Source organism: Ceratotherium simum, chromosome 3, assembly GCF_057802395.1.
Source record: "Ceratotherium simum simum isolate JZ-2026a chromosome 3, ASM5780239v1, whole genome shotgun sequence".
Classification (NCBI taxonomy): Eukaryota; Metazoa; Chordata; class Mammalia; order Perissodactyla; family Rhinocerotidae; genus Ceratotherium; species Ceratotherium simum.
In genome coordinates, this window is record NC_141902.1 from 92,426,189 (window position 1) to 92,439,956 (window position 13,768).

Genomic DNA, 13,768 nt, shown 5'->3' on the forward strand with positions numbered 1-13,768 from the left:
CCAATTTTATTGAGCTATAACTGACATACAGCACTGTGTGATGAAGACGCTTTAAATTGTAAGTTCTGTCTCATAGGTATATAATCTTCCTAATAATTGTTTGAAAAAAAAATAAATGCTAAAGAAATATGTTCCTCTTCTTAGGGCAAGGTTGTGAATGGATCCCAGAACACTTAGTTTCCATGATGACTTTTTCCCGCTGTAGGGCCAAAAAGCAAACCCAGTCCTCCTTCAGCTGTGTGACTGAGAGCCCTGGCTGGGAATGGAAGACTGAACGCACACATTTTCATGTCTACCTTTATTGTCATCCTCCCGAGATGGATCTTTTTCTTAACAGAAATGATGACTCTTCTGAGTATACGTTAGCTTTTTAGCCAACACGTTGGAGAACCCTCAATTTGCCCAAATGCTAAATGGGTTAAGCGACAGAAACAGCTCATAGAGGGAAAGAAGTTCTGCCAAAGGGAGAAGGGCCAACACCAGTGTAAAGACAAGGTCCCCACAGCTTTAGATTGAGGCCCCTCACTGTTTGGCCGACCACCTCCCACTCACCACAGAGGCCTCCTGAGGCCTCCTCCCCTGCAGTGAAAGTTTTGTGATATTTACCTAGGCTCGAACCCAATCTTTAGTTTGTCTAGCTGCCCCTGAAAAGGAAAATAAGGTCTTGACATTCATCTTTCTTCAGTTATTCAAAAGCCAACAGTGCAGCTCATCCTCTGTGACATTCTGAAGGCTGACGGGATCTATTTCTAACTTACCCACATGTGCTCTGTCAGAGACTGTCTCCTGGCTGCCTCTGGGCAGGGAGGCAGGCTCGGCTGTGGTTGTTTATTGTCTGCTTTTTAAATTTAAAAATCTTTTTTCAGCCTTATTGAGGTATAACTGACAAATAAAATTGTAAGATAGTTCATGGGTACAATGTGGTGATTTGGTTTATCGTCTGCTTTTTATTCTCTGTTTACTTCGTGTCTTGTTCTAGGCAAGCTCTTTTTGGAGACCATGTGAAGAAACCCCAGATCCTGGAGGACACGGACCTGAGCCGCCTCTACACGGCCACATCCCTGATGCAGATCGACGACAATGTGATGAGGTGTGCCCGCACTGCAGGGCTGGTGCCTGGCAGGAGGCCCCAGGCCAGCTGCCCAGCACGAGGGTTTGCCTCCACCCACTTTAGTGTTAGGGGTTCTTTTCCTTTGAATAAATGTCCAGTGTTTAAAAACTTGAATATTTCATAGAAAAATCCAAATTTCTAGTTTCTCTTGGAAAATAGGAAGACATGACATAACTGAGCTTGAACTGGGGGGCTGGAGTGTACACGACCTAGTTGTCTACAGTCCTCACCCTACCTGTTGTGGCTCAACAGTGTCAGGTGCCACATAACCTACATCTGCAGTGGAGTACAGGAAAAGGAAGTATTTCTTATACCTATGCCTCTATCAAAGTGAAAAACAGAAAATAGACCAACAGGGCTGTGTGTGGCGGGAGAAATGGACAGAGAGCCTCTTTCTTTGGGGGCGTGAAGACTTTCCTCTGAGTGGAATATGCAAACCCCACCCACTTCACTTTTTACCCTTTACCTGCCCAGCCCCTCCAGGCCCCTGCGGTCAAGACACCGACAGTGTCATCTTTCCTGATACTGATAGTTTCTGATTGAGGTTAGCCTTATTTGGAAGGGTAAAGTTGATCTCTGAACTTGTTCTCTTTAAAAACATCATCCTTTTTATTTAATGATCATTTGACACCGTTAGGCATGGTCTAAAACAAGCTGGTGTTCATCCATAGGTAGGCAGATATTGACCTGAGTATAGGATCTATACTTACCTTCCTTATGTGATGTTCGTGTCTTTGTTACACCAAATAACTTTGAAATATGCCTGCTAACAATTACTCAAAGGAAATAGAAACTAGGAAATTGCTGGTATGCTCAGAAGGTGAGAATAAATTTTATCCAGCCTCCCTTAAGCTGGAGTGTGTGACTTTATTGTGGTGTCTAAGGAGGAAAAAAACCAAACATTTAAATTTACCATTCATCTTCTCAATCTTTTTAAGCCTAAAAGAAAGTTCTGCAGCTCTCCCTGAAGCTCTCCCCTTTCCACAGTGTTGGAGAGGAGCAGTTTTCGTGGTTGCCACATTGGGCAAGCCTCCCCATAACCCCGGCACCAGTGATCCTGGAGGACCGCGGTGCTTTCCTGGTGGCCAAGGCCGCAAAGGGGCTGATTTCATGAAGACGAGTGTCCCAGAGATGGTCTCTGCCCTCGGCCTCCTCCCTGTCAAGGGGCCCTAATGGTCCGGCCTGAGCTCTCTGGGTCCTTCCCAGTGAGACATGTCCCCGGGGCCTGGTAGTGGAAGGGATCCACAGCTTCAGGGGAGGCGGGGTACCTTGAAGACGCCAGTCAGAATAGAAAAAAAACCCCATCCATCAGAAACCAGAGGTCCTAATCTGTGTCAGAAAGAAATAAGGTTTTCAGAGATCCTCTGGTCTGGGGTGGACTCGGCCTGCTGGGATCAGAGCCCCGAATGGAACTGTGCGAGGCCTCTCAGAGCACAGGGCAGAGCCAACCTGCAGGACTTTCGTGCTGGAGCACTGAAGGTTTTGTTAAATTTCAGTTTATCCCTGACTACTGCCCTGTGCATGGACAGAATTGGTAACTTTGAATCACTGTCTCATTTCTATTATCCAATACATATTTCATTCCAATTCACAGTAGTCCAGGCTACTCTGCCAGGAAGAATTCTGTTGAAAAGAAAGTTGTAGTAAATGCCTTTGAATTTCAGTTTCTTAGCGTCTACAGTGACATCTAGTTTTATACTGCCTCAAAAGACATAACTTGTGCTAATAATTACTATAGTAACACTTACTGAGTAATTACTCTGGGTCAGTCACTGTGCTAGTACACACTTTAATGTCATAAATCACACAGTGCTATCAAGGGAGGTCCTTCCTTAGTTCCATTTTACAGAGGAGAAGCTCAGAGAGGTTAAACATTGTGCCTAAGGTCACACAGCCAGTAAGTAACAGAGTCAGGATTTGAACCCAGATGCCAAAGCCAGTGCTCTTAACCCCTAACTCTGGTGCCTGTGTATGTTCTACTGATATGACGAGTTAGTGTGGGAACTGGAGCAGTGATAAAATCAACACAGCATTCTGATCTTATGACAAGTATTGTTTTGTCCTTTTCCTTGTGTGTGTGTGTGTGTGTGTCCCAGGAAGTTCCATGGCTATAACTCCCTGAAGGAATATTATGAGGAAGAAAGCTGCATGAGGTACCTGCACAGGGTGAGTGGCAGCACCGACTCAGAGGCAGCAGCATCTCAGAATTAGTGTCCCTCCATCCAGCTTCACGCATGGGATCACAAGCATCCTCCTAGACTCCGCTGGTGGAAGTTCAGCCAGAATCTGGCTCGAACTACTCTAGTTGTTGACCTGGGTTTATTACTGAACCAAACTCTATCCCCCGTGACCTCCATGTATTAATCCTAGAGCTGCCTGCAGGACCAGGCTGCTCCTGTGTCTGTGTAAAAGCCCTTAAAATTGCTGCAACACCTATTTTCTTAGTCCTCCTTTGACAGTATAATCCTCCCTGGTTCCTGCCATGCTTCCTCATAGGAGCTCCATGTAGATTTCTTACAATCCTGGACCCTTTTTTGGCTATTGTGTATTTTGTTAGTGTGGTGCCTAGGACTAAACTCAGAATTCCTGCCATGATCTGGCGAGAACAGAGTAAAATAGATGTATTTCTGTATCAAAATGATGAGGAACATGTCTGTTGACAAGGTAGACTGGTTTACATGAGTGGAGTTTTTAGCAGCTACAGTAAACTTTATGTGTATTAAATTAAGTTTGTGGCCAACCATCACCCCCATATGTTTTTTACCTGAACCACCACCAAACCAGTCTCCCTCATTCTGTCTTTGCACAATTGCTCTTTTTACTCAAACACAGGACTTCCCACTTATCCTTGTCAATGTCCACCTGTGGGTTTGGCCCACCACTCCCCCAGCTAGAGCAGATAATTACGAATTGCAGTTCTGCCATCTGGCTCATAGGCCACCCCTCCCAGTTTAGCATCATCACCCAGGCTTTTGGTGTCTTCATTTAAGCCATTACAGAATCGTCGAGCTGTCTAGAGCCAATGTCAGAGACTTCCAGATTAGCACAACCAGTCATTACACTACCTGGGCATGGCTGTTTGGTAATATCTGAGTTTCCCTATCAGCACCATCTCCACCAAAATGAAAAAGGAGACTATTGGCTGTTTTGCTAAAATGAATGTTGAATGCAGCCCTGCTAAGAGCTTCCCGATATCCACCAGCCTACTCCTGTTTTCAACGTTCAGATTCCTCTAGAAAGGCTCCCTTCTCTGGAGTGGAACACATTCCATTTTTTCTCCCCACTATATAAACTGAATGAATATGTACATGACTCTTTGTAAAGTTGTTTTTCTGAAAGGTATGGCTAATCTGAAACACTGTGAGGATCATCAGAATTATTTTGCCAGTGAGCCCCGTTGCATACTTACTGTCGCTCCATCAGAGGCTGTGGGTCACCCAGGACATGGGAACCTTGCTCCCACACAGACCTGCCAGGGCTGTAATCACAGCGGCAGTTATAATTCATGCTACTGCCAGAGAGTACGAGGCGACCTTAATCCACCTGTTCAGCAAACTGAGCAGTGACCCTCTTCCTTTTGCTTCAAAGACGTGTCCAGTAATGAATTTGAGCCTTGAATCAATGGGGTTGAACAAAGGGAATCGATACTTTAATTCTATTTTATTTTCTTATTGCAGATTTATGTGCCTCTCATGCTGGTTAATGCAGCTGATGACCCCTTGGTGCATGAAAGCCTTCTAACCATTCCAAAATCTCTTTCAGGTAAGTGTTTCTTCCTGCTGCTCCCTCACCCCCTCAGCACATTGCCATAGTAAATTCTGTCTCCTTCACCCTGCTGTCCTCTCCTGGAGACCAGCTTCTGTGGGAAGGATGTCTCGTGGCAGTGTTCTTATTCAGCCTAGCCTGATAGTCCTGGGGCTGTGAGGGGGCCTGGGTAGAGCCTTCTCGTGTTCCATCCTGGTGCAAAAGACAGGACCATCATTTATATTCATAGCCAAGAGGGGCTTGGGGGAGTCCCCTGGTGTTCTGTGAAATTATTGTCTCAGGGCTATGGTTCCATTAAGTCTGAGATATTTAGACTTAAAACCTGACCTGAAAAGCAAAACAAAAAAGCCAGTTCTGCTACCTCTTGTGACAGACAGCCTCTCCATCTGCTGTGAGGATAAAAATGTAAGCAACTGAGAAAGCAAAGACCATTGCTCATGGGAATGTCATAGAGCTTCAGGCCAGTGCAGTCTCCCTCCGTGCGGGATAGGATCTGAAGGAGAAACTAGAAAGAGGATAGCAGAAGGAAACACTGGGAATTCTGCAGTTACTTTGCACTGTAATTCAGATCCCTAGGACCTAATCTCCTGCCTTCCATAGTCCTCTATGATTACGTTTCCTCTTGTAAATATCATATATTAACCAGAGGGAGGAGGAGTGCCTTTGGTTCTCTCATAACCCCAAGCTACAAAAGTAAATAATACAGTGGACAGAGGACCCCCACCCAGCCCAAGCCCCGGTGCACTGCTCAGAGTGAGTGCTGTGCGTGTTGCAGGTGTGTTAGGTATTAGACGCTGTGTCCCATCAACGCCCTATCAGACCATAGGCTCCTCACACACAAGTAGCCGCTCAGCCACGCACACAGCAGTGAGGGAGGGCAGCCGCGCTAGTTTCCTTCTGTACCTCTAAAGGAACATCCGTAGCTCTAATGCTTTCACACAGAAATTATGAAATGGTGACTGAAAAGGATGAATCAAGGGAGTCAGACAAGAAAATGCCCCTAGAGCCAGAAGTGTGCGTGCTAGGAAGTGGCTCAGAGGCCTGGAGTAGCCAGCAAGGGGCCCCTGTCAGTTATTCACCTAGGAAGACAGGTGCTTCCTGTGCTACCTGGCTGCCCATTTCACACACATCTTTAGTAATGGCCTTTACTAGCCCATGTGGGACTAACCTAGACGTGGACTCATAAAGTCAAGCTCCAGGTTAGTAATCTCAGGATGGCCGCTTAGCATATGCCATTAAGCATCTTTTAACACAACTTGCAGCTTTGTTATGTTTTAGTCTTCAACGACAAATGTCTGTAATGAAAAAGCATTGACTGCATTGAATTCACCTTGTTCTCTGGTAAAAAGCAATATAAATGCTATGAATCCCTACTCAAAGCCTGGCCCCCACCAGTAGCATCAGCATCACCTGGGAGCTTGTTAGAAATGCAGAATCTCAGCTCCTCCCCCAGGCTATTAAAATAGAACCTGCATTTTAAGGCGATTTCCCAGTGATTTGGATGCACACATTTGGGGAGCATTTGAGTGTACAATCAAATCACTCCGGAGCTTTAGCAATACCAACGCCTGGGTTCTCCCCCAAACACACACACACACACACACAGATTCTGATGTAATTGGTCTGGGTGCTGCATAGGGATCTCTGGGGATAGGGATCTTTGAAAACCCCAGATGATTCTAATATACAGCCAAGTTTGAGAACCACTTAGAGTTCTAAAGATTTCTTAAGCTGGTGCCTATTCTGCTCCAAAGCCAAGCTGCTATTCCCAAGCCTGCTAGATCCCCCTGTCTTGCCTGGCCCACCAGATCCCTCCCACTGTGGTGAACAAGGCAGAGTGAGTAGAAGTCGGATGCCCACTGGCATGACCTTCACCAGTGGAGAAAGCCTGGACCATAGTGGCTAGCTCCCTTTGCACCTCCTGCCCTGTGCTAACCAGAGGACAGTGACTCACTCAGCTGCCTTTCCCCCACAGAGAAACGGGAGAACGTCATGTTTGTGCTGCCTCTGCACGGGGGCCACCTGGGCTTCTTTGAGGGTTCCGTGCTGTTCCCCGAGCCCCTGACGTGGATGGATAAGCTGGTGGTGGAGTATGCCAACGCCATCTGCCAGTGGGAACGTAACAAGTCTCAGTGCTCTGACACGGAGCAGGTGGAGGCCGACCTGGAGTGAGGCCTCCCGAACTCTGGCATGTTCCAGCTGACCTCCTCTGGAACCCGCGTCCTTCACCGGCTGTTTCAGGTCTCCCATCTCCCTCAGTGACCTGGATCTGACCTCACACCATCAACGGGGGCCACCCACCAGGCACACCTGTCCTGGAGTAGGTGGCAGTCCCTGGGAGCTCCAGGCTATTTTTGTGCTTAGTTACTGGTTTTCTTCATTGCATTGTTAGCCATGGTGACAAGTGACAGGGTTCCCACCCTCCTGTCCAGCTGCAGCACCTAATTGCTTTGAAGCCAATTACTTCTAGTTTCCCTATTAAAAATGTGTCTGAACAGCAGTTTTGCTTTGCCATTCAAAAGGTCTTTCCCCAAGAACAGTGAAGGATGTACGTTATTTCATGGTGGCTGTCTGTGTCCTTATTTAGACCCTGAAAAGAGCTCACCAGTGTAGGCCACTGCTGAGGATGCAGTTCAGCTGGGAGCCTGAGGACCTGGGCCTCCCAGGCCAGAGTGTGGCCTCTTACATGGCAAAGAAAATTCCCTGGAGTCACAAACCAAGTTTCTCCCTCACTGTCTTCTAAGACGGTTTTCCCACTTTGCTGATGATGAGAGTTACCTAGGGCGCTTGTTCAAAATTCAGCCTCCACGGTGCCTCCCCTTGGAAAAGCTGATTCAGTGGGTCTGGGAAGGGGTCTGGGGATTTTAATTTTTGTCAAGTGCCCCAGGTGATTCTCATCACCAGGCAAATTTGGGAAATGCTTCTGCAGGGCCTTTAAATTAGAAACATCTCAGTGGCTCCTTTTATTGAAATTCATAGTTAGAGGTATCTCTGAGCTCCCAGGGGCCCCCAGAGCAACAAGGGCTGTCGTGAGCAGCCGCCTTGTGTGACCCCAGTGTGATGTCTCGGAAGGGGCCTGGGCTGGGAGTGAAGAGTGTGGACTCCGCCTGACTCTGCTTCTCACTGGCTGTATGACCCTGGAAAACTCCCTTGAACTTGAGTTTCTTCGCCTGTAAAATGGGGGACTTGGACCAGGTAGATTGCCGAAATACTACCAGTTCTCAAGTTCAATGACAAACTCGGTTTACTGAGGTTTGAGAGAACATCTCTCCAGCGGAGCCTGGGAGCTAGTCTCCTAGTCTGAGCATGTAGATGTCATCATTTGCCTTTTTTTCTGTCCCTCATTTGCGATAAAGAGGTGTTTTGTTTTGTTTACGCATTCAATTGTAATTTTATTTTTTTAACCCAGGTCTCTCTAACTTTGGCTTTTGATACCAAACAATTCAAAAGTTGGATCTGAGTTTGGAGAAAGATCTTTCCAACCAAAGAGGGTGTTATTTTGAAACCAGATTTTTAATTTAATAGCCTATATTTGTAGTCTCTTGGACAGATCTTTCTAAAGTGTGTCTTCTCCAATGAAAATGTCTCTCTAGGTTTCAAGTACTCCTCTTCTCCAATCTTGTGGTACTCGAATATCTAAAAACCCTGCACTTTGAAAAATCAGCAGTTGCTATCCAGAACTAAACAGAACTATGAGTGAAATTGCCTAGATACTTTTTTTAAACTGTCCCTGCTTCGTCTCTTTTGCTCCAGGACAAACAGGAATATAAATGGTGGGTCCATTTGGGTGTTTGAGGGGTAAAGGGAGCCACTTGAGGGCCTGGATGCTGACCCTCATGGCCACAGGGGTACGTGGTTTGGGCACTGGTCCAAATGACTGTGACAGTGATGTCTGTCACCTGAGGAAGTTGTTTGCTGACAATCACCAGATCATCCTAACTAATAACATAAAAAACAGCCATTGTCTCAAAAGATTGAGATTTCTGTGGTCTCAACTTTGCTTTGTTATAATTTCTCACACCAAATTCATCATTGTGACTTTTCCCCAAGTTGTTATTTTTCTAGTGCATTTCCTTTTCGTGTTCTTTTAGCACACATTGGCACTTTATAATCTACCCCTCAATTTGGAAGCAAATCCCTCTCCGCTATTGCTTTTCCCTCTACCCAATAACCACAGCTGTAATCTGGAAGAGTCATAGTCATATTTCTTCCCTTCATTTCTCAAGACTTTTTGTGAAATTAGGTAAATGAAGCAATAACTTAATGGGGTTGAATCACCATCCCAGGCAACAAGAGGCTCCTTTTCATTTGCCTTAGGCCACATCTCTTGACCTGTTCTGACAAAGCAGTGGCCAGGTACCAGCTCCGTTCAGGAGGAGAAAAGAAAGTCCTGTGGTCACACACTGGCGGGGAGGGTAGAGAGCCAGAGGCCTTGGAGCTTGGTCGGCAGGGCAGTTCTGGTGGCCGCATGGAGGAGAGTCAAGGCTTGGGGTGTAGCCTTTGTTGCCATACAACTGGAATGTACCCCACAGGAGTACGGGGGCCGTGTCCCAGCTGAAATCTTTTCAGTGTATGACTCTGAATGGCACTTACATCCCATTTTAGCTCGCATGAAATCAACTGAAGCCCTTTGTTCAAGCATCAGGCTGTCAAGCATGGAAATGAGAATGTGACTGTGGCTGTCTTACAGGAAAATTCTTGTTTGTCCCTGAATGAGAGCACAGAGGCATTGAATTTACAGAGATGCAAACTTGCCTAGTACAGAAGGGGACAGCATTTAAATGAAGGTGAGCTTTTCCCTCCTTCCAGCTTTCCTTGCTTCTCTTCCTAAAATCCTTCATTTCTGATGATAATGTGAGTGCTCTTCTTGCTGTTAAGGTTCTGTTTGGGTTAAAACAAGGCTGAATTTTCAAAGAGCATTTGAATATTATATTTTAAAATCAGATTAAGGATGTAAGTTGCATAGACTTAGACAATTCTATTGCAGGAATAATAGGTTAAAAACCAAGGAGGGAAAGCACCCACATTTCTCCTGGCTATACTCCCTGTCTCCTAAACAATTTAAAGACACTGATGAGTAACTGATCCCAGTCAAATTAGGATTATCTGCAAAGTGGTGTCAAGTTTCCTTGATTCATTTATGTTAGAAGGGAGTTCAATAGACTTGAAGAAAACCTCTTATCTTCCCTGCTGTGAGTTTGTACAGTGATTCCAGAGCAGAATGAAAGCAGAAAGCTGTTTTGTCACGATATTCTCTTAGCCTCTCAGCAGCATTTCGCACTTACAGGGAAGGCTATGACATACCATAAGAGTGGAAATACACTGAAATAGGAGTAATCCTTTCTTGACACAGTGTTATGGAACCAGGGTCCCGGAGACCTGAGTTCTTGTCCTGACTGTCTCCACTTCACCTCTTTGAGCCCTGGTTACCTCATCGTAGACCCTCTCTAAAACCACTCCATCTGTTTACACATCGCCTGCCTGAACAGCCCTCCTACAGCCCTTGCAAGTGGAAATGGATATGTCAAGCCCCCAGGCTCTTCTTGAGGGGACTTGGAGAGAGGGAGCTTCTGCATTAAGCCTTTGCTGGTGAAGACCCTTGATATTGCCCAAAGCCCTGTGCCTTTGGCTTCTCTTCAGAGTCTCCATGGTCATCTCAATATCCTTGCTGTTCTGAGGGTGGTCTTGTGACTGGGACAGGTGCTGACCTTGGAAGAGGGTGAATATCCCCATCCTTCTGTGTGACTCATGCAGAGCGTTGAGAGGGCCCAGGGCAGAAATCCTTCCTGCTCAGGCTTTCATTCTGAAACTGCAGTCTTCATTCAAGCTGAACTTTCTGGGTAGCTGAGCTGATATGCCTGGCATCTGAATGAGAGCTCTCTTTGTAACTGTGTGACTTCAGATCCATTTGCCAGCTCTGGGGAAACAATACATGTGTTCTTGTTTGTGTTTGCCAGACAAGCAGATGTCTGAGATGTGAGAGGCTTTTCTTTTCCTGTGGCATTGATTCTGAGTTAGAGCTAAAGTAAAGACCACCGAAACATCATGTTCAGTTGAAAGAACTCAGGTCTTTGTCCTTCAGGCAGTGCAGGAGAGTCGTTAGGAAGCATTTCACTGCAGTGTCTACTCACAGTATCATCTGGAATCCTTTTCTTTGCCCAGAGAGCCTTAACTTGCCTCCAGAATATCCCCTGGTATTACAACAAGAGTGTGGCATTGGAATTCCACTTCTTCTGCTGTGGAAGTTTGAAGCAAATCCACAGCAAAACTAGAGAATTTCTTCACATGGCCTGTACTCTCCTTGTTACGTTAGGCACCCCCCGACAATATGAGTGATGGACAACTGGCCAAGTGCTTCATCCTCTGATGCCTTTCTTCCTCTCGGCATCACTCTGTTGTTCAAGGCCGCTTTAGATTACTCGGATGCTTCAAAAAGCCCTGAAAATTGGTATTTAGAGGCCAAGCAATTGAGGGAAAGGTTTTCTTCTCCTCTGTTATCTAAGCAGAGGGAAGTACCCCCTCTTCATAAACGAGGATTGCTTTTGCCAAGTTGTATTTGAAGCTGAGGGAAGGGGAACTGGCCCCTGCTGGCAGAGATCACTGGAGTGCTATCCAAAACAAAAGCTGCTTCCTCTTGCCTGTGTCGCTGCTGCCACAGCTTCCGGATGCTGGGGCCCAGGCACCCTCCCAAAGTGGCCCTTGGAAGCAGGCTGCACAGAGTCCAGCTTGGCAGCCATTCTCAGACTCCCAGACAGAAGACAGGCTGCCCCTTTTGGAAGAGTCAGTCTCCCCAAGTTTTCTGAACTGTTTTTCCTAGCATGGATATAGGTAAGCTTTCATGTGTCTCTAATGAATAAGCTGAAGTTAATTTCTAAATGGTGGATTAAGTCTTTTTAACTTAGCTCCTGTCAATTAGTAATGAAATCTATAACCTACCTTCTCCCGCTTTTAGTCCCCATTAGCCAAGAAATCTACTATTGCCATAAGTTGGGGACAGTCCACTTATAGCACCTGCAGAAATACCCTTCATCTCAATGGGCATTCTCCTTCCAGACCACCCACGTTGAGCAGCCAACAGTCACTGAGAATAATTGCTGACCCCCGTGGTCCCAGTGCCAGCAACTTCCCTCCCAGGCTGTTCATGTGGGTGGCCCAAGTTCCTGGGTGTAGGAGTTAGGTTTTATTTGGTTTTGGTTTTGCCTTTTCAGTTTTCCTAAAGCACAAGACCATGTAGAACCCTGTCACCTCTCCACACCAGTACCAGATGATCTGGGTCTCTCCCACTGCCTCAGGAAGACCTTCACTGTACCTGAGCTTCTGACTTCTGCCACTGCAACTGCCTTAGTGACACCAGAGCCTGGGGGTGGGGGTGGGGAGCCAGTTTGCATCTCCCCTTTTCCTGGTTAGGCTCCTGCCAGCCATGGTCTTCTATTGGCAGATCTGCTTCCAGATTGATTTTTGAGAACCATCACTTTCACATTCCTCATTTTTGTTTGTTTTGTTTTATTTTGTTTTGTTTGGATTTTCTGAAACTTAAAATGCTGCCCTGAAAATAATGTATTTTTGACTTTGTGTTCTGAAAGCCTCCATGCTGCTGGGTTTTGCGGGGAAATACAGGATCCTTCAGCACTGAGGTGTTTAAATTTGCAACTAGCAATGCAATTTTTTCTAAATATGAGGATATTTACCTTTATTAAGAAATTATACTAAACAATGGTGTCCTTGATCATTTTATGTTCTCATAATACTTTGGTTCTATTTTGATTCTGTGTGGTGGTAAACAAAGATCATTACAAAAAAAACTGTAATTTTGTTATCTTTGATTCAATGGAATTTCTTTACTTAAAAAAATAAAAGACTAAAAATGTGGCCTGGCTCTGTGTCCTTTGTATGGTGGAGATTTTCTGTCTAAAAAGGTTCTTCCTGTGTCTTCACCAAAGCATGAGCTTGAAGGAAAATGGATGAAACACCAACTTCTCATCACGATTGATTTTTAACCCAGCCTTGCAAAGAAATACGGAAGAAATGACCAGCCCATCCTCTCTAGGCAAGAAAGCCAAGGCCTGAGATAAGTGAGATATCAACATTTTAATCACTTGCTCTGTAAGGTGAACCACGTAAACACAATGTAAGGTGAGATGTAAATGGTGGTTGCCATGCATGATTTGTATGCTTTTCTAACAGTGCGCTTTGAAAAGACTGGGTGAACATCACCTAAATTAAGATTATATTGAGTTGATTGAGTGGTGGTGGTGTTTTCTTCTCCTTTGTATCTGTCTGAATCCTAGCAAAGGGTCTCCCAGGGCCAAGCACTGGCCCAGCCAGGAGAGTTGTACCAGTCCATGCTCCCCCACCCCAAGAGTCTTGCACTCAAGAGTTTCCTTCCCTCCTTAGCCATGCAAAACCTTTGACAAGCTAGGTGGGGTGGGGAGTGTTGGTTTTGGAGGATGTGCATTAACATGACTTAAGAATGCCCAATATCAGATTTCAAAGGGCATCCCTCTAGTAAGTAAGCTTCCCCCCACTTCCTATGCCCCACAAAATAGCCAGACCATTTTGATCCATGAAAACCAAATTGTAAAAAATACTACCTATGAAAAGTACCAATGAAAGAGATTTCAGGCCCAAGGTGTTAGGTAGGTCGATGCCAGCAGCTTGCCAATGTGGTGGTGTAAGACCACCAGCACATAGCTGTGCCTTTCCTAAGGCAACTCTATAGATTTGTGCTTGGTGACATTTACCTACAATCACTTGCTGTCCCAATGGTGCCAATATATTTTCTATTACACCTTTCATCAACAGGCCCCTGGGCTCTAACCCTATAGGGAGTACTTTCCCATGGCGAGGACCAAACTCCTAACTGGATGGCCCTCCATATGTACAACAGCCTCC

The 13,768-nt window shown here is 45.7% G+C and overlaps 1 protein-coding gene across 2 annotated transcripts in view; it reads left to right on the plus strand.

Annotated features, from left to right (window-relative positions):
• ABHD2 (abhydrolase domain containing 2, acylglycerol lipase) overlaps nucleotides 1-12,745 on the plus strand; it is a 102,372-nt gene extending 89,627 nt beyond the window's left edge. The window contains exons 8-12 of one of the 2 annotated variants that reach the window (XR_015551627.1): nucleotides 980-1,090; nucleotides 3,208-3,277; nucleotides 4,789-4,873; nucleotides 6,852-9,663; nucleotides 12,085-12,745. Coding sequence is in view for 1 of the 2 variants with exons in the window: in XM_004431937.3 (XP_004431994.1) it covers nucleotides 980-1,090; nucleotides 3,208-3,277; nucleotides 4,789-4,873; nucleotides 6,852-7,048 (463 nt within the window). In the remaining variant the exon portion in view is untranslated. Of the gene's footprint in view, nucleotides 1-979; nucleotides 1,091-3,207; nucleotides 3,278-4,788; nucleotides 4,874-6,851 lie in introns of both variants that reach the window. The other variant, XM_004431937.3, reaches the window with a different exon arrangement.
• Nucleotides 12,746-13,768: the final 1,023 nt, after the last annotated feature.